This window comes from Chiloscyllium plagiosum, chromosome 18, assembly GCF_004010195.1.
Source record: "Chiloscyllium plagiosum isolate BGI_BamShark_2017 chromosome 18, ASM401019v2, whole genome shotgun sequence".
NCBI classification, from domain to species: Eukaryota; Metazoa; Chordata; class Chondrichthyes; order Orectolobiformes; family Hemiscylliidae; genus Chiloscyllium; species Chiloscyllium plagiosum.
In genome coordinates, this window is record NC_057727.1 from 69,370,172 (window position 1) to 69,394,763 (window position 24,592).

General features: G+C 41.2%; 1 protein-coding gene across 3 annotated transcripts in view; it reads right to left on the reverse strand.

Annotated features, from left to right (window-relative positions):
• Positions 1-24,592, reverse strand: part of sumf1 (sulfatase modifying factor 1) — a 163,497-nt gene that overhangs the window by 9,588 nt on the left and 129,317 nt on the right. For all 3 annotated transcript variants that reach the window (XM_043708556.1, XM_043708554.1, XM_043708555.1), the window contains one exon: positions 9,879-9,938. In XM_043708556.1, the coding sequence (XP_043564491.1) occupies positions 9,879-9,938 (60 nt within the window). The remainder of the gene's footprint in view (positions 1-9,878; positions 9,939-24,592) is intronic.

Genomic DNA, 24,592 nt, shown 5'->3' on the forward strand with positions numbered 1-24,592 from the left:
CTTTGAACTCTAGCTATCTCACTTTTGAATACCTCTCACTTGCCGGAAGTCCCTTTGCCTGCGAATAAACTACTCCAATCAACCCCTGCAAGCTTCTGTCTAATTCCATCAAAATTCACCTTGCCCCAATTTAAACTTGAACCCGTGGACCAGTTTTGTCCCCCTCTATAACTATTTTAAAAGTAATAGAACTATAGTCACTGGTCCCAAAGTGCTCCTCCACTGTCACCTCCATCACCTGTCCTGCCCTATTTCTCAAGAGTAGGTAAAGTTTTGCCCTTCCCGGGTACGACCCTCTACGTACTGTTCGAAAAAAATCTTTCCTGAACGCATTTAAGACATTTCACCCATCCATGCACTTACAGCTCTGACAGTCCTAGTCTATGTAAGGAAACTTAAAATCCCCTACTATGACAACCCTATTGTTCCTGCAAGTCTCCCCAGTTTCCCTAATATTGTTTTAGATTGAAACAGCTTTATCTATTTGTCTGTTGAAGAATGGTGGGCATGGGTCTCTCTTTCTTTTTATTCCTGCACCTACAATTCAATGTAATGTTTGTAAGAAATGCCCCCAGAAATCCAACAACTGAAAGTGTGGATCATTTGACAGATCCATCTTTTTGAACTTTCTCTCAATGGATTCTATATTATTGTGGACTTTAAAGAGTTACTTTGCATTCTTGCCTCAAAAAAAACCACAAACATTGGAATGATATTTGGACGTGAGATCTGCACTTTTTTTTAAAACACTTTTTCTATTTACAGCTAATGTTATAAAAAAGGTTCACTTTTTCAGTACTGAATTGACCTGTATAAGGAGATAATTTGTTTATTTTAAAAAAGAATGTAGTGAGAAAACTGTCACTGTCCACGGCTGACTAGTTTCAGGTAGGCCAAAGGCTTGCTAAATAATATCACAAGATAAATTATGGAAAGAATCCAAGTGACAATTATTTTAAATCTAATTTAGACAGCGATCATAGAAACATTACCTAGCAACAATGTCTGTTTTTCACAGCTGACACTTGGTTTCCTGTCAGTTTTTCCTACTCAAGCCCTTATCAAATTAAGGCCAGAAATAGACTTCCTCCATCTAAAGCTGGACTACAAACTTCATTTTTTTGGTCAAAATACAAAGTCAATAGCAACACACTTCACTGAGCCCTTAACAGCTCCAAGACAATTGCTGGAAAATGAGAGCATTGTTAATTAAGCTATATCCTACTGTGCTAATAAGACATCCAATTCCCTCGGAAAATAGCACCAATGAAATTTTTTAAGCAAATACTAGATTCATAGATTGAAAAAAAATTATTTGCTCAGACTTAAACATTACAATTGTCCATTCTATTTGTTGTTGCTGTTACTTCTACTAGTAATAATATGCTTCTTACTTTTTTCCTATATAGCCCTTAGCCCTTAGAGCCTCATCAAGCCCACACCAACCCTTCGAAGATCATCCCACCTGACCCACCCCCTAACCCTATAGTTCCTATGGCTCACCCGCGTAACCTGCACGTCCTTGGACATTAACGGCAATTTAGAATGTCCAATCCACCTAACCTACACATCTCTGGACCATGGGAGGAAACTGGAGCACGCAGATGAAACCCACAGGGACACGGGCAACAGTCTGGAGTTTGCACAGAGGGTGGAATTGAACCTGGGTATCTGGTACTGTAAGGCATTGAGCCACTGTGCCACCCTAATTCACAATTAATCAATGTAATAAACCTTTCAAAGTTTGTTACCCAGTAAAATCCGGCACCAAGCCAAATAAGATGTGATAATAGTAGGTAGGTCCTGGCAAGTTTTAAATGAGAGAAAAGAGGTTTGGGGGTGGGGGGAGTGGATGGGATTCCAGGTCTTGAGACCACGAGTTAATGTTTTAAAATTCTACAATCAAACGCCTGAACCAGGACTTCTTTTATTCAACTGGACATCACTGGCTGGGCCAGTTTTGTTGCCTGTCCCAAACTGCCCTTGAGAAGGTGGTGGTGGCTGCCACTTGACAACTGAATTGTTTGTTATATCATTTGAGCAGGCAGTTCATTGTCAATTCACTTCATGTGGGAGTTAAAGATTAGACAAGGACAGCAGATCTAATGGAGCATTCGTGAATGAGATGAGTTTCTACATCAATTCAGCATTTTTTATATTAAAATTCAGTAATAACATAGTCACCATTTCTGATATCAGCTTTTTATGTCTGCTTTACTTAATTAACTGAAATAGTGAGTAATGGGGTCGTTGAGAGGAAGATGTGATCCGTGGCTGTGATAGCATTCTCCTTCTCTGAGTAAAAGTCACGTGACAACTTGTAGTGGAGAGATTACAGCTCACGATTTAGAACAACAGCAATAAAGCCAAAATTGTGATAGAGATCAGCAGGCACAGAGGTGAGGGTAGGGAGAGGTGCGGTTGGGTGAGTGGAAGACGTGTGTGTTTGCATATCTCTGTATTGGGGAGTCTGGCTTATTACAATATATTTTGAGAGGTGCTGGACAGTGGATGGCTTCGCTGAGTCTTGTGGTAACAGGAAATAGAGTGAATCTGGCTAAAAGAAACTTATGTGAGGATTCCTGATGAAGGGCTTATGCCTGAAATGTCAATTCTCCTGCTCCTCAGATGCTGCCTGACCTGCTGTGCTTTTCCAGGACCACACACTCGACTCTGATCTCCAGTCCTCACTTTCTCCTGTATGAGTATATAAGTACCTAGCACAAAGGAAGTTTTTGTTTTTGGCGGTCAATCATCTACCCTAATCCTAACCCTCAGTCGAAGGACATGGCTGTGGGAGGAATCCCTCAGGGTAGCTTCCTAGGCTCATCCATCTTTAGTCATCTCATTAAGGACCTTCCCTCCATCATGAATGAGCATAACAGGTATAGTTAGTAACTTTGCAGATGACACCAAAATTGGAGGTGTAGTAGACAGTGAAGAAGGTTACCTCAGATTACAACGGGATCTTAATCAGATGGGCTAATGGGCTGAAAGCTGGCAGATGAAGTTGACTTTAGATAAATGTGAGTTGCTGCATTTTGGAAAAGCAAATCTTAGAAGGACTTATATACTTATTGTAAGGTCCTAGGGTGTGTTGCTGAACAAAGAGACCTTGGAGTGCAGGTTCATAGCTCCTTGAAAGTGGAGTCGCAGGTAGTTAGGATAGTGAAGAAGGCGTTTGGTATGCTTTCCTTTATTGGTCAGACTGTTGAGTACAGGAGTTGGGAGGTCATGTTGTGGTTGTACAGGCCACTGTTGGAATATTACGTGCAATTCTGGTCTCCTTCCTATCGGAAAGATGTTGTGCAACTTGAAAGGGTTCAGAAAAGATTTACAAGAATTTTGCCAGGGTTAGAGGACTTGAGCTATAGGGAGAGGTTGAATAGGCTAGGGCTGTTTTCCCTGGAGCGTCGGAAGCTGAGGGGTGACCTTATGGAGATTTATAAAATCACAAGGGGCGTGGATTGGATAAGTAGACAAAGTCTTTTTCCTTGGGGTGGTGGAGTCCAGAACTAGAGGGCACAGGTTTAGGGTGAGAGGGGAAAGATATAAAAGAGACCTAAGGGGCAATTTTTTCACACAGAGGGTGGTACATATGTGGAATGAGCTGCCAGAGGATATGTTGGAGGCGAGTACAATTGCAACATTTAAAAGGCATCTGGATGGGTATATGAATAGGAAGGTTTTCGAGGAATATGGGCCGGGTACTGGCAAGTGGGACTAGACTAGGTTGGGATATCTGGTCGACAAGGACAGGTTGGACCGGAGGGTCCGTTTCTGTGCTGCGCATCTCTAGAACTCTATGAAGTTAGAAGTGGGATGTTTGCTGATGGTTGCACATTGTTCCACACCATTTACGAGCCTTCAGATACGAGCCTGCAAGATGTGCAGCAAGATGTGGACAAAATCCAAGCTTATATGTTTCAAAGAACATTTGTGTCACACAAATGCCAGTCAACGGCTAACACCAACAAGACTAAATCTAACCATTCACCCTTCGACATTCATTGATATGACCAAAGCTGAATTCACCATTTTCAACATCCTGAAACAAAATTGAACCAGTCATATAAATGTTATGGCTATAAAAGCAGGCCATAGGTGAGGAATTTGGAAGTGACTCACCTCCTCACATCCCAGTGTGTCCATCATCTACAAGGCACAAGTCAGGAATGTGATGGAATACTCCCTACTTGCCAGGATGAGTGAGGCCCCAACAACATAACAAGCTTGACACCATCCATGATAAAGCAGCCTTCCTGATCAGCACCTTGTCCACCACCTTCACTTCCCCCAACAGCTAACACTGACAGGCAGCATCTACAAGTTCCCCTGCAATAATTCACAAAGACTCATTTGACAGTACCTTCCAAACCCATGTCCACTGGCACATCTACACAACATAACATTGGGCTGTAATAAAACCAAGAACTACAGATGCTAGAAATCTGAATCAAAAATAGACATCGCTGGAGAAATTCAGCAAGTCCGGCAGCATCTGTGGAGGGAAAGCAGACATAAGATTTTAGTCCAGTTCTGAAGAACTGCCACTGGACTTGAAACGCTGACTTTGTTTTCTCTCCACAGATGCTGCCAGATCTGCTGAGTTTCTCCAGCAATGTTTGTGTTTGTAACATTGGGCTGATTAGGCTTTAAGTAAGGAACATACTGCAGATATATATCTTCCCACATATAGTTATGTAAATGGTGCCCACTTAGAGAAAATAGCAGTTTTACTTGCAGTGTTTAGAGCACAGATATACAGAATGCACAAGATAATTTATTTCCTCTATGTTTTGATTCCCTTCCTCCTCCCAAGCCAATGTAATTAACTTTATCATGTGCTGAGATATCTAAATAATATTGTAACTGAACTCAGAGAATGTCCCAATCTTAACTTTATTGGTGGATCAAAACCCTTTGATATCTTGACATAAATATTTGTATTTAATTGGATCTCAAGGGCAGTCACGCAATCTGTCTACAGGTTTGGAAGCTGGTACTGTTAAATCTCCTATGTCTGGTCCAAAACCTTCACACTGTAGTGCTGTATTTCATTTAATGAGCACAACATTTTATTGTACAGGATTTTAGAGACATAGTTGGAAAGCAAAGGTGTAGCAGTTGCTATTTTAATTAAAACAGTTATCACTTGTGAAATAGCACAAGGTTCATTTTATTCTGTCAGAAACAAGTTGTTACCGCAATCATGACAGAAATATTCAAATATTCAACATCAGAGGAGTAAAGCATAGATTAGACCAATGATTTGTTCAATGACTGAGGAGCCATGTGAAAGGGACAGCATCCGGGGATTGAAGAATCAATGAACTGGTCAGTGTCTGAGGACTGAAGAGTTAGTGAATTGGTCAGTATGTGAAGTTTGAAGAATCGGTGAATTTGTCAGGGTCTGAAGATTATACAATAATTTAATGGGGGTCAGTGCTGAAGAACTTAAGTCTGTTAGCTGAGACTGCAGCAGAAAATAATGAACAGACAAGAGAATGAAATATGCATGTTAACTTAATCTGCATCACACCTTTGCACCTTGGATTGGGTTAAATTATAAGGAGCATTAACAGAGGTTAAGTAGGAGGTCCCCTGGGCAGTAGTCCAGGCTCAAAATGGTAAGCCGTGAACAGCTGCAGCTGACAGGGGAAGGAAAATAACTTGAAACACAAATTGTTCATCAGATAGAAACCGTAACTAAACTAATTGACTGAGTTGTGGATGAACAGAAATAAAAGTGTGAAAGATAGCACTTCTACCACAATGAACCAGATTTTAATGAAGACTATTTTTAGAAGAATTGAACGGCTGCACAGCTGGGAGCTGCAGCAGAATCATAGATCCTCCAGTGAAATGGTTTATGTCTGCCTGTTCACAAATGAAAGGTGATAATTTATCAGTTCAATCGTCCAAAAAAAAAAGCAAGCTATATCCTCTTCTCTCCATCTCCTTGTGCTCAGTTTTAGCCCCACATGTCTCTTCAAATAAAATCAAGGCAGAGACAGTAAAAGGTTGATACTTAGAGATACTTTTGACAGTGGGCAGTGGAGGTGGATATGTCCTTTATTCAACTCCATATTTTCAGGACTGACTGCAAACCCTCAATGACTTTCCTTTGATCGATGATGGTTGCAATTTGGATAACAGTTTGATGCAAGCTCCTCATCCTTAACTTTGGCACGTCTATTCACTGTTCCTGAAAGGAACATAAGAATTGGTGGACAGGGCCTTTATTTGCTCGTGTCTGCCCGGCCACTATTCAGTAAGATCATGGCTGATACACAAATGACCTATCCATCTGTCCTACCATCCTTAATGCCTCCAGCTAACTAATCTGAGATTTAAAATTTACAACTAATCCAGCCTCAGTTGCAGTTTGTGGAAGAAAGTTCCAAATGTCTACCATGTTTTGTGTATAAAGGTGTTTTCTAGCTTCACTTCTGAAAGATCTGGCTCAAATCATTAGACTATATCCTCTCAACCTAACCAGCAGAAATAGTATCTCTCAAAATACGCTGCTTGTTTCCTTTAATATCTTCAAAGGTTTTGGTCAAATCACCTCATGACCATCTGAATTGCAGGGAATACAATCTTATTGAGTAAGATCTCGTCATAAGTTAACTCTTGGAGTCCATATATCATTTGACTAAATCAGCCCTGCAATTCCATTATGTTCTTCCTATTGTGTGATCTCAACACTGCTAACAGTACCCAGATGTGGCTGAGCGGGACTAAAGCAAGATATCTGTCCTTGTATCCTCTATATAAAATCCCGTATTCAATTAGTTATTAAAAAATTCTCTGCACCTCTTCATGACACTGATCTATTTCCATGGATTTCCAAGTTTCTTTAGACCTTGACTATTTCTCAGTTCTCCCCATTTTGAAAGTACCCTGTTCTGTTCCTTTTTGGTTCCGAAGTAGATGACCAGATATTTGCCAACATCGAAACTACTGGAGGAAATATGAGTGAGAGAGTGGGGAAATGACCAAGTGATAGATTATTTTCACCAAGTCTTGGGTGACTTGAGAATTTTCAGGTTGGGTGTTTAAATATCCATCCCACCATCACATTTGCCTCAGATTACTGTGGATTGAGTAACACAGACAGTGAGCTTGAAGCGTGGAGAGATAAGCTAGGGGAGGTTGGGGGTGGGCTTTTGCCCGAAAAGTCGATTTCACTGCTCGTTGGATGCTGCCTGAACTGCTGTGCTCTTCCAGCACCACTGATCCAGAATCTGGTTTCCAGCATCTGCAGTCATTGTTTTTACCTGAGTAACACAGATGTCAACTGCCACTATTTCTCCTTGGTTAGGAGCAAGGTGAAGAATTACAATTTAACACCCTTTGCGATGTCAAAATCACACTTCCATCTTCATATTCTGTGAGAGTGGGAGCAGGTAGCCTGAGGTGGCTGGACACAGGAGTGGGAGAAGGCAGCCTGTGGCAAGATCAAGCCCAAAGCGGGGGAGGGGGAGGACTGCAAGCCTGGCATGGCTAGGTGTTTATGCACTGTTGTGTTGAACTTTTAACTATGTGTCTTCATTTTTCTACTTTGTAGTAAGAAGGACTGTAATGTTTAACTTAATTACAGAGCAGAAAAATAAAGAAAACTAAGATTCTGTACCTAGAAAGCTTTGTACCTAAGATGGCATCATAAGTGGCGACATAAACTTTTCATTGTACTCGTGTGAGTACATGTGACAATAAATCTAGTTCAATTCAATTCCAATCAATTCAAAGCTGTTCAATGCATGTTTATAATGTTGGATTAAAACGTACACTTAGTTTTGTTTAATGCTGTGTAAATTGATCCAGAATTCTTCCATACACACTCCTCTTTATTTCCTAATACCATTTCTCTTTTCTATGTCTAACTGCATGATGTCCTGTAGTTCACACACCTTTCCTGGAATTAGAATTTCCTTGTGAACTCTTCAATGTAGTTGCCCTCTCTGTACTTTTAGGCTGTATATGATGTCCTCACCCTTCTGGCTCTGTTTTGGTCACAAATTTTCACTAGCTGCACCAGTTATTTCTGAAGAAGGGTCACACTTGAAATTTTGTTGCGTGGCACTAACTCAATGCTAAATGGAATAGATTCAGAACAGATCGAGCACCTCAAAGCTGGGCAGTGACCAGGCTCTCTCTGTCATCATCAGCAGCAGCAGATGTCACAATCTGTAACCTCACAGGCTGGTATCCCCTACCCTCTACCAGAAATCATCAAGCCAGGGAATCAGTGCTGGTTCAATGAGGAGTACGGGAGGGCATACCAGGAGCAGCACAGGAACTAGCTAAAATTGAGATGTGAACCTGCTCAAGCTACAGCACCGAACTTTACGAAGACTAAACGATGGCAGCAATGTGAGACAGAAAGAGTAAGGGAACTCACAACTAAAGGATCACGTCACATCGAGTTACGAATAAGAGTATACAATTGAATAGCTAACTGGGGGAGAAGTGTCCCCAAATATCCCCAGCTTTAGTGATGGGGGAGCCCAGCACATCAGTGCAAAACAAAGGTTGAAGCATTTGCAAATATCTTCAGCCAGAAGTGTCCAGTGAATGATTCATACTGGCCTCCATATGAAGTGCCCAGCATTACTGATGCGAGTCTTCAGACAGTTCAGTTCACTTCACCCCACATGATATGAAGACACAGCTGAAGGTGTGGAGTACAGCAAAAGCCAGCAGTCCTGACAATGTACTGGCTGTAGTACTGAAAGCATGTGCTTCAGAACATGTTCCCCCAGCCAAACTGCTTCAACGTAGCTATAATTTCTGTATCCAATTGACAAATTGGAATTTGTAAAGGGCTAAATTATTCACAAAATCAGAACAAATCGAATTACTATCCCATCAGTACATTCCCAATCAAAAGGCAAGTCCTGACAGTGGTCTCAAGCAGCACTCGCTTAGCAATAACCTGCTTACTGATGCTCAGTTTGGACTTTGCAAGGATTACTTGGCTGCTGACCTCATTACAGAGTTTATCCAAAAAAAATTCTAGAGATGAGATAAAAGTAACAGCAAGCCTGCATTTGACTGATTGTGCCATCAAGGAGTCCTGGTAAAGCTTGGAGTTGAGGGAATTGTGTGGTAAACCATTTGCTGCTGGGGGTCATACCTGGCACATAGGAAGATGATTATAGCTGTTTGAGGTTAGTCATCTCAGCTCCAGGGCATTTCTGTAGGAGTTCTCAGGGCAGCATCAGCTTCATCAATGACCTCCCTCCATCATAAACTCAGAAGTAGGGATACATGCTGATGAGTGCACAATGTTCTGCAACATTGACAATTTCTAGAAACTGTAGCAATCCACGCTGACATGCAGCAAGACCTGGACTTCTTTCAGGTTTGGGCTAATAAGAGGCAAGTAACATTCAAACACCATATTTGCTAGGCAATGACTATCTCCAACATCAGAGAATCAGACCACCTCCCCATGACTTTATGTAATTACTGAAATAGTTCCACAGAGGCAGGTATCCTGTCACTAAGTCACCTTTTATTTACACATGCATATTACCTGACATTGGTCTGGCTTCCTCAGAGCGAGCTCTCAGAGTGAACAGAATCTCTGACACCCCTTTTTATAGTCTTACCAGGCCAAAGGTCTCTCTCATTTGAGAGTGATGACTAGTGATGGTTTAACCTGAGGGTCACCATGTCTCAGGTGAGGAGAGAGGTTGAGAAGGAAGATTCTTCATGGTAACTTCAGCCAGTGCAGGAATTGAACGGACACTGTTGGTATCACTCTGCATTGCAAACCAGCTGGCCAGCCAACTGAGCTAACCAACCCCACACTCCTGTTTCTATCTGTCAGCCAGGTTAACAGCTTTAATCACGGAAATCAAATTTACCTTATGGCACATGTAAGATCCACCTTTCTTCACTTTGTCTGTACCTGAGGGAGGTCCAACCTGCAGAAACAAAATGGAATTGCATGGTCAGCGTATGCAAGATGGAAGAGCCTGAGAGATGGGAGGATTTGGTCATGTGACTGTCTGAAAAGCAGAAAGGAGTCAATGCTCATCACTGCTATCATTGTACTGTGGCTTCAAAACGTTTCTCTTCACAGTTGCCTCCAGAATATTTGGAAGCACCCAATAATGTGTGACACGGTCCTAGAAATAGAAACATTGCGATGGAACTACTTGACCCTTACAGAGCTGAATTGTTGCTACTTTTGTTGTTTTTTTTCCTGCCTCCCACAATATATAATGACCCCCACTTTAATTCAGATCAACAAACAATGGAAGTTGTGTTGTAATTTGTTTTAGTCGATTTCAAAACTTCATCTGCTGTGTGCAGCTGTTTAGTGCTGCAGACACTAATTATGTGAATTCCCTGAAGCAGCCTCAAAATATTATATTCCATAGTGTGCTTGCTGATAGGGATATTATAATCTATATGAGCTACCTTTGTTAAGTGTGGGGTAGTAAATAGTATAGATGCAACAATATTGAGGGAAACTAGACACTGCCAATCAGTGTTGCATTGAATACAATATTAAAAAACAGCTAGTCCCTGGGGGAATGTATCACAACATCATTCTTGGCGCAGACTGCTCTCACAGCCTTTGTTATTAAGTGTAACTAATCCAAGAGATTTGGGTCAGGTTCCAAATTGGTCAGAATAAACTAATGATGTCCATAACACATCAAAACATTCTGAAGCTAAGTGACAGTGTTCTGGTATTGCTTCTATTTTCACCAAAAAGATTCAGAATATACCAAGTCATCAATATGCTTCTAAACAGTTCCTCACCAACAAAAAACTTAATTAAATAAAATGCAGTTATATAGTCAGTCCCAGTGTACAACTGGGCTTATATGTACCAGTAAGATGGCATCATTCATCCAGTTTAAGCTTAACGTGAAGTAGTTTTATTCTCACGTGCACTTGAATGAGTCGTTGGCTATGGCACCATCTTGGGTGCAGGATACTTAAGTAATCGATACAAAATTGAAAGAGCAATAAATAAAAGTCCAGCATAAGAATAAAAAGGGAAAAAAAAGTACTCAATTTACAAATGGCTTCCCTCAATATTGTTGCATCTATACATATTTACTACCCAACAAAGGTGGTCCATACAGATTATAATATCCCTATCAGCAGGCACACTATGAAATATGTTTTGAGGCTGCTTCAGGGAATTTACATAATTAGTGTCTGCAGCACTAAATAGTTGCACACAGCAAATGAAGTTTTGAAAATGACTAAAACAAATTATAACATAACTTCTTATGATAAATGCTTACTTCTGAATGAGTGATAGGTTTGTATAATGAACATTATCCATCCTCAAACCTCCCAGAACAATGTTCGACAGCTCCCGATATGGAAACAGAAGAGATCTGATATCCTTGGGCTAAACTGTATTTTGCTTCTATCGTGAAAAAAATTTCAGTGGAAGGGAGAAGTTAAAATTTAAAGCAGCATTAAAAAAGACGGACTGTACGAGTTTTTACATTAATATGCTGTAGTTAAGAATACAGCAGGTTACCCCAGATACAGCATTAATTAATCTTTGAAATAATACTCACTATCTTCCCTTTGTTTATTTGATTTGTGTTAATTTTATGCTATTTAATGCACTCATGAGATTATAATCAGTTATTAAAGCTCACTTTGATTTGGAATCCAAGTAATTGTGGACGGTTTAAATTCTCTGCATGAAGCTTTAGTTCAAAAGGGATATGACTGCAGGAAGGGACTTGAAGATAATGTGCAGCACATCAAACTAAGCATTGTTACAAAAATCATTCATAAAGGTCTCCCTCTAAAATGCTTGTTTGCTTTTATAATTTATCACTTTTTTTCCTCTTGTGATCTATCACAAAAATCATTAATAAAGGTCTTCCTATAAAAAGTGTTTTTGTTTGTTATAATTTATCATTTTGCTCTCTTGTGGAGATTTGTCACTTTAGATCTCTCCTTTAAGTTGGAGGTATTCCACTGTTGTGTGTCGTAAGGTTTATCAATGAGTAAAATCTTTAAGATATAATGAATGGCACTTGATCCTTTCATAGCTGCTTGTCATGAAGCAACTGAATGATTAGATTCCCTACAGTGTGGAAACAGGCCCTTTGGCCCAACAAGTTCACACCGACCCTCCGAAGAGGAACCCACTTCCCTCTGACTAATGCACCTAACACTATGGGTAATTTAGCATTAATCCACCTGACCTGCACATCTTTGGACTGTGGGAGGAAACCGGAGCACTCGGAGGAAACCCACGCAGACATAGGGAGAATGTGCAAACTCCACACAGACAGTTGGAATCGAACCCGGGTCCCTAGCGCTGTGAGGCTGCAGTGCTAACCACTTAGCTACCATGCCACCCACTAATTGAATCACAGCATTGTATCAGTGCAACATGCTAACTGAACTGACATTGAACACTGCCAGCCCAGGTGCAGCCTGTCTGGCAGTAGGGCTAGTTTACCAAGTGGCAGATTTTCCACCAGAACTGCACAATGAAAATCTGGGCTATCATGCAGAGTCTTGCCTGAAATCAGACAGCCAGATAGATTTTTGTTAAGCAAGTTATTAAGGGTTACAGAATCAAGGCAGAGTTAAGATATAAATCTAATTGGATGGTGAAATGGGCTCAAAGAACTGAATTGACATTTCAAATGCAATATAACTCTTCTTTGAAACAAGAGTTCAATTTGGAACTAAATCTCTGTTCTGAAGGAGAGTCCTATTGGATGTTAATTCGGTTTCTCTCTCCACAGATTCTGCCAGATCTGCTCAGTTTCTCCAGAATTTTCCATTTTTGTTTCAGACTTGCAGCAAAGCAGTATCCAGTTTTTATGAGAGAACTGAATGCCATTCCTGTTCTCCTAAATAGCATTCGCGGTGATGAGAAAAAGACTGAAATAAAATGATTTCCTATTGCCCCGAGCAAAATGTTCTTTATTTATAGTATCTAAATAGTACAAAGATAGCAGATTATATTGAAAGAGTCTTCATTAACCAACTCAATGTTTGGAACGCATTAGACACATTTTCAGGTAGTTGCTGACAACATGTTATCAAAGTGACAGCATACACTCTGTTCCCTACTTACTGGCAGAATCCCAAATCCTTATTTAAAGCAAGAGAAAAAAAGGCAGACAGCTGATGGCTTGTCCAACAAACACATGTCAGTTCTGGTGATTACCACGGTTTTACAAAGCATAACAGAGCCAGTTTCTAGCATTTTAAAAAAAGGTATTGAATCTCATGAATCACATCTTCCCGAAATGGTAAAACCAAAAGGTCAGCTCTCTCGTTAATTACATATACTGTCTGGAAAAACAGTAAGATGAGTTGCAAATAACTTAAGAGGATTGAATTAAGACAAACTGCATATATCTGGGTTGAATTTCCTTCACATATAAATACATGTTATATGTATTAATATAACATATGCAGGGAAACTATTACCTCTGATAAGGAAATCAAGATTTTGGGGTGGGGGGGGGATGGTGGCGATGGGTGGCAGGGGACTTCATCTTAAAATTAGAGCTAGGTCATTCTGTAGCAAAATCAGGAAGCACTTTTGCATCCAATGAGTAAGGGAAATTTGGAACTCCACAGTCTAAGAATGTTCAAACTATTTGAGTTCAAGCTTGAAATCAATTATTTGCTGAGTAAAGCTATCAAGGGATATGGAATAAAGGCAGGGAAGAAAAAGCATTGAAGTATTGATCAGCCATGAACTAACTGCATAGTCAAGTAACCTTGACAGGATGAAAGGACTCCTCTTGTTCCTGGTGTTCCGATTTTTCTAGGGCTATTATTGATTCCAAATGCATCGAAGAGTCCAATTCTGAATAATTAAAAACACAAGGGTAGTTTTTCTTATTCTATTTGCACGCATGTACAATTAAGTACTTGCAACAGGGTGGCCTGAATTTCTACCTTTCTTATGTATTAAATAGCTTAAAATGAGGGGTGTTCTTTTTGATAGTACAATATGGAAGAATTGGAAGCCTTCCAGCTATGAGAACTATCTCACGTCGTTGCTCACTACTTAGCAAATGACCTTTTCCATTTTACTTGGAAGTAGTGTAATTAAAGGAAAGGAAAAACATGCAGGTGTCTGCTACACAAACACATTACAATGGTGGACAGGAAGAAAATCAGCTGCTCCATCACTCCCAGCCACCACTCATGATGAGTACACGCTTCCTCCCCATCTTATGGCTACATAGTTGAGTTTTAACTCTGTGGAAACTCCAACATTTCGTGCGCTTGATTTCTTCAGTAAATGGGTTTAAGTTCAAAGGAAGGCAGAGAGCTACGTTTCTCCGTTTGGGTTGGAGGTCTTTTTTCTACCCATCAGCTATAACGTGGCTAACAATTTGGGTTGATGTATTGAAGAATTACCGAACTTTTACAAGGCTATTTGGCCCTCCAAATAACCATTTCACATAGTTCAATTCTCCTGCCTTCTCACTGTTCCTTTCTAAAATCACTTTGGTCCCCCTACTCCTTTACGTTTTCTCTCTGAAATTACTCCACAGTGGCCATTATCCCCTCACCAAGTCACCCTTTACTTACACGTAGAAAAGCCTTCACATTGATCCAGCTCTCTCAGAGCCAGCTCTCAGAGATGTCTGACACTCCGGTATTTTTTTGTCATTGACAAGCAGTGCCCTTCTCATCAAAGGGCAATGCTTAACAAGGTCACACCAACTCTCCGAAGAGTAACCCATGCAAACCCATTCCCCCGACACTCCTGTTTATATCTGTCAGCCAGGGCTCCCTGATTGGAGCAGATTAACAGCCAGTATCAGGAAACTGGCGGCACGGTGGCTCAGTGGTTAGCATTGCTGCCTTACAGCACCAGGGTCCCAGGTTCGATTCCAACCTTGGGCGACTGTCTGTGTGAAGTTTGCACATTCTCCCTGTGTCTGCGTGGGTTTCCTCCCACAGTTGAAAGATGTGCAAGTCAGGTGAATTGGCCATGCTAGATTGCCCATAGTATTGGGTGCATTAGTCAGAGGGGAAATGGATCTGGGTGGGTTACTCTTCGGAGGGTCAGTGTGGACTGGTTGGGCCGAAGCGCCTGTTTCCACACTGTAGGGAATCTAATCTAATGTAAACTCATATTCTGTGATGTCCACCTGGCTGACCTCACCACAATCATTACACTCTCCATATTTGTCGCTACTAAAATGAACCATCTCATATTTCTGAAATTGAAAGTAACCTGCTACTTGTCTGTTCAAACAACTTGTCTGCATCATTTTGAAATTCTACACTATCCATTTACAGTTAACAATGCTTCCAAGTTGTGTACAGTATCTTGGGAACCCCCGACTTTACAGTCCCTCAAGCCTGTTCCGCTGAGATCATGGTTGATCTGTGGCCTCTTCCTTTTGGCCTATATCCCTTAATACCTTTTGTAACAAAAAGAAAATCCCCATATTTATTCCCCTGCAAATTCTGAAACTCGTATATAACTTTGCCTACTTTGCACTGTATCAAAGGCCTTTTAGAAGTCCAGGTACAGAAAACTATGGGACCAGGAGTGCACCAGTTGATTAAGATATCTACATAATCAGTGAAGAAATACACACTAAATGATATAAACGTAATGCAGGGAGTACACACATCACTGTTTTACTTTATTTACAAGATAAATCACTTAAAGAGTAACACAACTTTGCCTTAAGGAAAACTTACCGGCAGAGAGGCCTCTCACTCACAATCTTAACTGGCTACTTGGACACCATGGAGATCACGATAATATAGTAAGCTGCTAGTATTTCAGGTATATCATTTTTGCCAGTTTATCGAGAGTGCCCATTCATTTAAGGTATCGGTTAAAACAAAGTTTGCCGTACACCCCATGAACAGTATTTCCCTTATCAACTTTCTCCCTTACCTCTTCAAAAAGCTCCAGCAAATCAATCAAAAATGGGATTTTTCTTTTATTCACTCACAGGATGTGGCTATCAGCGACTGAGTCAATATTCACCGCTCGTCCCTAATTGCCCTTGAAAAGGTGGTGCGCTGAGCTTCTTGAACTGCAATCTAGTTGGTGTTGGTACACCCATAATTTCATGGGAACGTGGCAGTCAGGAACTTTAGGACTTTGATGCAGGATTTTAAAAGAACTCCGTGCTGGTTTTCCATAATTAATTAATCCAAATTCGTTCATGGGGCTATTAACGATGTCCTGAATTGTTTCTGGAAGTTCCCCAAACACAAAAGTTTACTTGACTCACCTGGAATTGCTGGGCCTATCCTTACACCCTTGTTTTTTTCAAAATAACAAAAGATTCCCCCTGGTAATTCCCCCTGGTACCACACAAGTCTGGGGAAGAATTACAAAACACGGCCAGTGCTTCCAAGTATCCACTCTTTCTTCCCTCAGAATCCTTGGATGCATCTAATCAATGGGCTGAATGCCTAATCAGCTTTAAATAACAGACAGCCTGTTCAATACCTCTTCCTTGTCAATAGATTAAGTTTTTTGAGGATGTAACCAAACAGATTGAGGAGGACAGAACAGTAGATATACATAAAGCCTTTGACAAGGTTCCGCATGATTGGCTGGTTAGTGAAGTTAGATCAAACAGGATTCAGGGAGAGTTTGTCAATTGGATACAAAATTGGCTTGATGATAGGAGACAGTGTGATGGTGAAGGATTGTCTTTTGTATTGGAGGCCTGTGAGCAGCTAGGTTCTACAGGGCCAGTGCTGGGTCCACTGTTGTTTGTCATTTAAGTAAACAATTTGAATGAAGATTTAGGAGATTAGTAAGTTTGTGGACACCAAAATTGGTGGTATAATGGACAGTGAAGAAGGTTATCTAAGATTAAAAAGGGATCTTGATCAATTGGACTGATGAGCTGAGGATTGGTAGATGTAGTTTAATTTGGATAAATGTGAGATATTACATTTTGGTAAAGTAAACAAGGGCAGGGCTTATACAGTTAATAGGAGGGCCCTGGGTGGTGCTGTCAAACAGAGATACCTAGGGGTTCGGATACATAGTTCTTGAAAGTTGTGTCACAGATAGACAAGATGGTTGAGAAGGCGCTTGGTACATTTGCCTTCATTGCTCAGACCACTGAGTGTAGGAGTTGGGGCATCATGTTCAGGTTGTACAGGACATTGGTGAGGCCACTATTAGAGTACTGTGTACAATTCTGGTTGCCCTCCTACAGGAAGGATATTATCAAATTGAAGAGAGATCAGAAAAGATTTACCAGGATATTGCTGGGATTAGAGTATTTGAGTTATAAGCAGATGCTGGATAGGCTGGGAATTTTTTCACTTGAGTGTGGGAGGTTGATGGGTGACCTTCTAGAGTCAAAAAGTGTGGTGCTGGAAAAGTACAGCCGGTCAGGCAGCATCTGAGGAGGAGAGTTGATGTTTTGAGCAGGAGCTTTTCATCAGGAATGTGTGGGGCACCCAAGGGAGCTGAGAGATAAATGGGAGGGGGTGGGGCTGGAAAAAAGGTAGCTAGGAGTGCAATAGGTAGATGAAGGTGGGAGTTGATGGTGATAGGTCAAAGTGGAGGGTGGACTGGATAGGTGGGAAGGAAGATGGACAGGTAGGACAGTTCAAGAGGGCAGTGTAGAGTTGGAGGGTTGGATCTGTGATAAGGTGGGGGGGGAGAGATAAGGAAACTGGTGAAATTGACATTGATTCCATGTGGTTGGAGGGTCCCAAGGTGAAAAATGAAGTGTTCTTCCTCCAGTTGACGGGTGGCTAAGATTTGGCAGTGGAGGAGCCCCAGGATTTGCAAGTCTTTGGTGGAGTGGGAGGGGGAGTTGAAGTGGTTGGCCACAGAGCATGTGTCCCAGAGATGTTCTCTGAAACATTCTGCAAGTTGACGTCCTGTCTCCCCAATGTAGAGGAGGCCGCATTGAGAGCAACGGACACAATAGATGAGGTGTTTGGATGTGCAGGAAAGTCTCTGCCAGATGTGGAAGGATCCTTTGAGGCCTTGGATGGAGGAGAGGGGAGAGGTGGGGGTGCAGGTTTTACATCACTTATGGTGGCAAGGGAAGGTGGAGGGTGTGTTGGTGGGAGGCGTGGACCTAACGGGGGAGTCTCAGAAAGAATGGTCCATCTTCCTTCCCACCTATCCACTCCACCTTCCGCTGTGACCTATTACCACCCCCTCACCTTCATCGACCTATCGCATTCTTAGCTACCTATCGCCACCCCTACTCCCATTTATCTCTCAGCCACCTTGAATTTCCACTTCGCCCGGTTTACTTGTGTAAATCTCCTTTTATAGCCCTTTCATTATTTACATGCCACAAGAAGAATTAGGCCCTTCTTTTTAATGTTGGCTGTCAGTCTCTTTTATACTCCCTCTTTACTTCTGTTATTTGCTTCATCTTTCCTCTAAACTTTCTATATTCAGCCTAGTCTTGAATTGTATTTTCAATCTGATATTGGTCACAAGCATACTTTTTCTTCTTTATTGTGATTTCCATCTCCTTTGTCATCCAGGAAGCTCTGACTTTGTTTGCCCTACTTTTCTCTTTCAAGAGAGTAAACCTTGATTATGCCCAAACTCTCTCTTTTTGTTTAGTTACTGTTTTCTCTGGCTCCAATTTATTTGGTCCAGATCCATTCCTATCCCTTTGAAGTTCACTTTCTCTCAGTTTATTATTAGTCAAGATTGTTCAATGTCCTTTTCCATAATCACACTAAACCTTAAGATACAATTATTACTGTCCCATCATTGTTCCCTACTGACACTTAATCACCATGAACACTTGAAAGCTTACGTATTTCAGATATGATTTGGAGATGCGTATTTCAGATAAAGCACCTTATCTCGAAAGTAGCACTTTAAGACTATAGTCTAGGGTAAAATATACAAGGTCCTATGCCAACAGTGAGCTGGTTCCAATTGGATAATTGCCAAAATCAAGGAATTAATCCATCAACCAGTGATTATTGATTACTGGTTGGGTGCAAGACCGTACTTTACAAAAGCAACAATTTATCACAAGTTCATGTGTATATACAAAGAAATTGTTGCATTCTCTCACAGATATACAAATCACTAAAAGCAATAATACAGGTTAATACGGCAATAAAATAAGAACAATCTAAGCACTGGTATTCATTTCTTGAGGGATAAAATTGAAAGTTGAAATTTTATAGAAACGTATTTAGATTACAATTGGAATATGCTGAACAGTTCTGGTCTCATGTTATTGTTAAAAAGGGTACTCAGGAAGATACAAAAAAAAAACTTGCAAGGATGCCGCCAGAAATCAAGTCAAGTCGCCATAGTCTTAGTCGAATATCGTGGTGCTGGAAAACCACATTAGGTGAGGCAGCATTTGAGGAGCAGGAGAATCGATGTTTCAGGCTTAAGCCCTCAACTCATTCCTGATGAAGGGCTTCTGTCGAAATGTCGATTTTCCTGCTCTTCTGATGTTGCCTGACCTGCTGTGCTTTTCCAGCACCACCCTTTGCGACTCTGACCTCTAGCATCTGCAGTCCTCAATTTCTCATAGTCCATATTACAGGGCTGCTCTCTCATTCGAGAGAGACAACTAGTGGTGATTTTGCCTGAGGATCACCACACATCAGTCAAGGGAAGAGAGTTTGAGAAGGAGGGTCCTTCATGGTAACATCAACAAGTGTGGGGACTGAACCCACGTTGTTAGCATCACACTGTTTTGCAAACTAACTGTCCAGCCAACTGAGCTAAACCCATCAGGGCAGCATGGTAGCTCAGTGGTTAGCACTGCTGCCTCACAGCGCCAGGGACCCTAGTTTGATTTCAGCCTCGGGTAACTGTCTGTGTGGAGTTTGCACATTTTCCCCGTGCCTGCATAGGTTTCCTCTGGGTGCTCTGGTTTCCTCCCACAATCCAAAGATTAGGGTGGTGCAGGTTAGGGTGGATTGGCCATGTTCAATTACCCATAGTGTTAGGTGCTTTAGTTGGATAGAAATGGGGCTGGATGGGTTATTGTTCGGAGGATTGGTGTGGACTTGTTGGGCTGATGGGCCTGTTTCCACACTGTAGGGAATCTAATCTAATCAACTCCTGCTGCCAGAAATGGAACAACACATTTATTTAAAAAAAACTGATGATAGGGAAAGCAGAGAGGAATGATAATGGGGGCAGGTTGAGTGAAGAAAAGGGATACAGAAAGTTGAGGCTTCACATTTTTGAGTTCAGAAGAGCTTTGATTTTTCTGTTCTGCTCCTTTTGTAAATGGGAGTTCACAGTGCTCCATTGTCTGACATGTCCTTCACTTGGTGGCTTTCAAAGCTCAGTTGACTTCCAGCTCCAATAGACTAGGTATCTCTACACTGGGTCATTCAGTAAGGCATACATTTCTTTACTGTGGCTGTAATGTAGGGAACCCCCCACCCCCGGCCACCCCCCCACTTCATTCTCTCTCTCTCTCTCTCTCTCTCTCTCTCCTTTCCATCGGTCCTGAGTCTTTTTTTGATAAATATGTTACTTTGGTGCAGGTACCAGCCTTGCCAACCTGTACAGAGTTGTGTAAGTTGTCTGCTGCACTTCCTTCTATGACTACACTTCAAATCTACTCAGATGCCAATAAGATGCTTTGGGAATGCCTGAGATTGTGAAAGCTGCTTTAGAAATGTAAGTTTTTTTTAAAACTGAACATAATTACTTGTGCCTTGGTATTGGTATACTTGTGCAGCATGGCTGTAATTTCAGGTTCTATATCAGCTTAAATGATGGTGAACAGGTTTTGTGGCTTCCTATAATTCTGGCTGCATTTATTATTCAACATGTTACCTCAGCACAAGGTAACACACAAAAAGATTTTACTTTCAGGGAGGTATTGAAAGAGTAATTGGAGCTGGAGGGGGAAAAACACCTTTTCTTTAATAACCTATTTCAACAATATTTCAAAATTAAGCATAACATTCAACATGGGCTATCCTCAATAAAACTTTCTGTTGATAGCTTACTTAAAAGCACCATTTAAGCACTCCACTGAAACATAGCATGTAAAAACAGCTTGTCAACTTGCACTGTAACTGCCATTTGGAATTTATTTCCTAAGACTGTGATAATATTTATGGAAAGACAGATGAAGAAAAGAAATTTTGATTTTAAGCTATTTGGTACAATCCTCAGTTTACATGACTTATTACAATCCACCTAATCATTTCTGATGAGAATGTTCACATATCATGCTGGAATTTTGGTGTGTGTTGAGGGCGACTCTCTCATGTAAATTATAGAAAGTCACAGCACAGAAGGTCATTCAGCCAAGTGGGCTTGTGCTTGGTTTTCAGCGCACTCACTCAGAAAGCTACATTTAGAAAATTACAGGAATTACTAGTTTACTTCCTGCTCACCAGATTCTTTGATTAATATTAAACAATTATCCACTATTTAATAAGGGATCGCATGTGAATAGGTCTAAATTTTTTTCTGGGATGGTTAACAGGCTACTGATATATTTTTTCATATAAGTGAACACAAGTCTAGTTGACATGGTGATCTAGCAGAAAATGGAAGCAAATGATGTACAAGCACCACCTTGAATCAGATATGAATAGTATACATTTTGCAACAGAATGGCTAAAAGGGTCAAACTAAAACTGACTGGAGCAAACTGTAAACTGAAAAGATTTTCTTGCATGTTTATGAACGCAAAGTGCTTCTTGAAGATAGCAGCATTTTAAACTGCATCAGGAATTTAGCACAGTAATTGCAGAACTCTGATAAAGTTATGGTATCAAGGTGTTGGGTAATTTGTAGATTCTCATTAAACACATAAGGACACTTAGGACAACCCTTTCTATTGCCTGGCAAGTATTACATGAGCAAATTCCATCCAAATGGAGAAATAATTAATATGAATGACCAGGCTGTCCATACTAATGGTTAATTAAATCTGATCTTGGTCAACAGCCCTGAAACATTAAATGGAGACAAGTCAGCAGGCTGATTTATTGACAAGTGCTACTTGGAAACAATCGATCATTACCTCAATAGTTGCCCAACCAGAGGATCTGGTCAACCTGAAATTGACAAATTTGCTGTGTTTTCAAGTCATCTAAATTGCTTTAGTCTGGTATCTGTGAAGTTGACCTAATACTTTTGAAATCTATCTTGATTGACAGGTCTTAGATAGAAACTATCAGTGTTAAATTGGTGAGCTTCTGTTTAGTTTAGTTTACACAGTCTGATTGCATGTATGTCAGGAGAATGGACAGAATCCTGCTAGCTCAATGGTGTACTTACATTTAAGGCTCATCAAAGGATTGCTCTTACTTTTATACCAAAGGTCAGGCACACCACTTTCATCTTCTATACTTATTTTTGCTTCTGTATAATCTTACTTTCTCACAATGCACTTTATTAATTTTTAGCCTGAGCAACATAATACTTGACTTTTTTTTAACATTGGTTTGAAAGGACAGGTTCATCGTTTCCTTAATTGCACAACCTCTGACCTGATTACATAAGATCAACTTTATGGAAAACGTGAAGTCATCTACTAAAGTCGACTACTTGAGAAAAGATTTTTTAAAAAGTCATGAATGATGACTTTCTTCAACTAAACCACTCTGTGCCCTTGAGATGTTGTCATCTTGTTGTGGTTCTGTTCGCCGAGCTGGAAATTTGTGTTGCAGACGTTCCGTCCCCTGTCTGGGTGACATCCTCAATGCTTGGGAGCCTCCTGTGAAACACTTCTGTGTTGTTTCCTCCGGCATTTATAGTGGTTTGTCTCTGCCGCTTCTGGTTGTCAGTTCCAGCTCTCCGCTGCAGTGGCTGGTATATTGGGTCCAGGTCAATTTGTTTGTTGCTAGAATCTGTGGATGAGTGCCATGCCTCTAGGAACTCCGTGGCTGTTCTGTTTGGCTTGTCCTATAATAGTAGTGTTGTCCCAGTGGAACTCATGTTGCTTGTCATCTGTATGTATGGCTACTAAGGATAGCTGGTCGTGTCGTTTTGTGGCTAGTTGGTGTTCATGGATATGGATCGTTGTGTTTTGTGCAGTCCTTGCATGGGATTTTGTACACTACGTTGGTTTTGCTCATGCTGGGTATCCAGGTCCTTTGTCCTGGTGAGTTGTTAACAATAGACAATAGGAGCAGGAGTAGGCCATTCAGCCCTTCGAGCCTGCACCGGGTTGTCTGAGGGTGGCTGTTGGTTTGTGTGCTGTTATGAGTCCTAGTGGTCGCAGTAGTCTGGCTGTCAGTTCAGAAATGTTCTTGATGAATAGTAACGTGGCTAGTCCTTATTCCATTGTCTTTCCCTTAGGCATCTGTTGATGAAATTGCGGGGGTATCCGTTTTTGGCGAATATATTGTAGAGATGTTCTTCTTCCTCTTTTGCAGTTCCTGAATACCTGAACTGCAAAAAGAGGAAGAAGAACACCTCTACAATATATTTGCCAAAAACGGATACCCCTGCAATTTCATCAACAGATGCCTAAGGGAAAGACAACGGAATGAGGACATGCCACAACACAAAGGACTAGCCACATTACCATACATCAAGAACATTTCTGAACTGACAGCCAGACTACTCCAACCACTAGGACTCATAACAGCACACAAACCAACAGCCACCTTTAGACAACAACTCACCAGGACAAAGGACCCAATACCCAGCATGAGCAAAACTAACGTAGTGTACAAAATCCCATGCAAGGACTGCACAAAACACTACATAGGACAAACAGGAAGACAGCTAACGATCCGCATCCATGAACACCAACTAGCCACGAAACGACACGACCAGCTATCCTTAGTAGCCACACACACAGATGACAAGCAACATGAGTTCCACTGGGACAACACTACTATTATAGGATAAGCCAAACAGAGAACAGCCAGGGAGTTCCTAGAGGCATGGCACTCATCCATAGATTCTAGCAACAAACACATCGACCTGGACCCAATATACCGGCCACTGCAGCGGACAGCTGGAACTGACAACCGGATGCGGCAGAGACAAACCACTATAAATGCCGGAGGAAACAAACACAGAAGCTCTTCACAGGAGGCTCCCAAGCACTGAGGATGTCACCCAGACAGAGGACAAAACGTCTGCAACACAAATTTCCAGCTCAGCAAACAGAACCACAACAATGAGCACCCGAGCTACAAATCTTCTCACAAACTTTGAATGTTGTCATCACTTTCTGAATTCTCTCTCCTATTAATATTTCAAGTTTAGCCAGTAGGTAGCTGAACTATGGCCTCAGGTGGGTGACTGTAGTTATTCTGCAATTGACTTAGAGTCGTACAGTACAGAAACAAACCCTTCAGACTGACCACGTCCATACCAATCATAATCCCAAACTAAACTAGACCCACCTAACTGCCCTTGGCTAATATCCCTCCAAACATTTCTTACTCCTGTACTTATCTAACTGTATCTGCATCTCACACCTCCTCCAGAAGTTCATTCCCCCCACAAACCATTCTCTGTCCAAAAGAAATTGCCCCATCAAGTCTTTTTCCACTAACCTTTCTCACGAACTGGGCAAAAGAAAATTGTCGCTCATGTCTTTCTCCTCTCACCTTAAAAATATGCCCCCTAGCCTTGAAATCCCGCACCTTAGGGAAAAATCACTTAGCATTCACC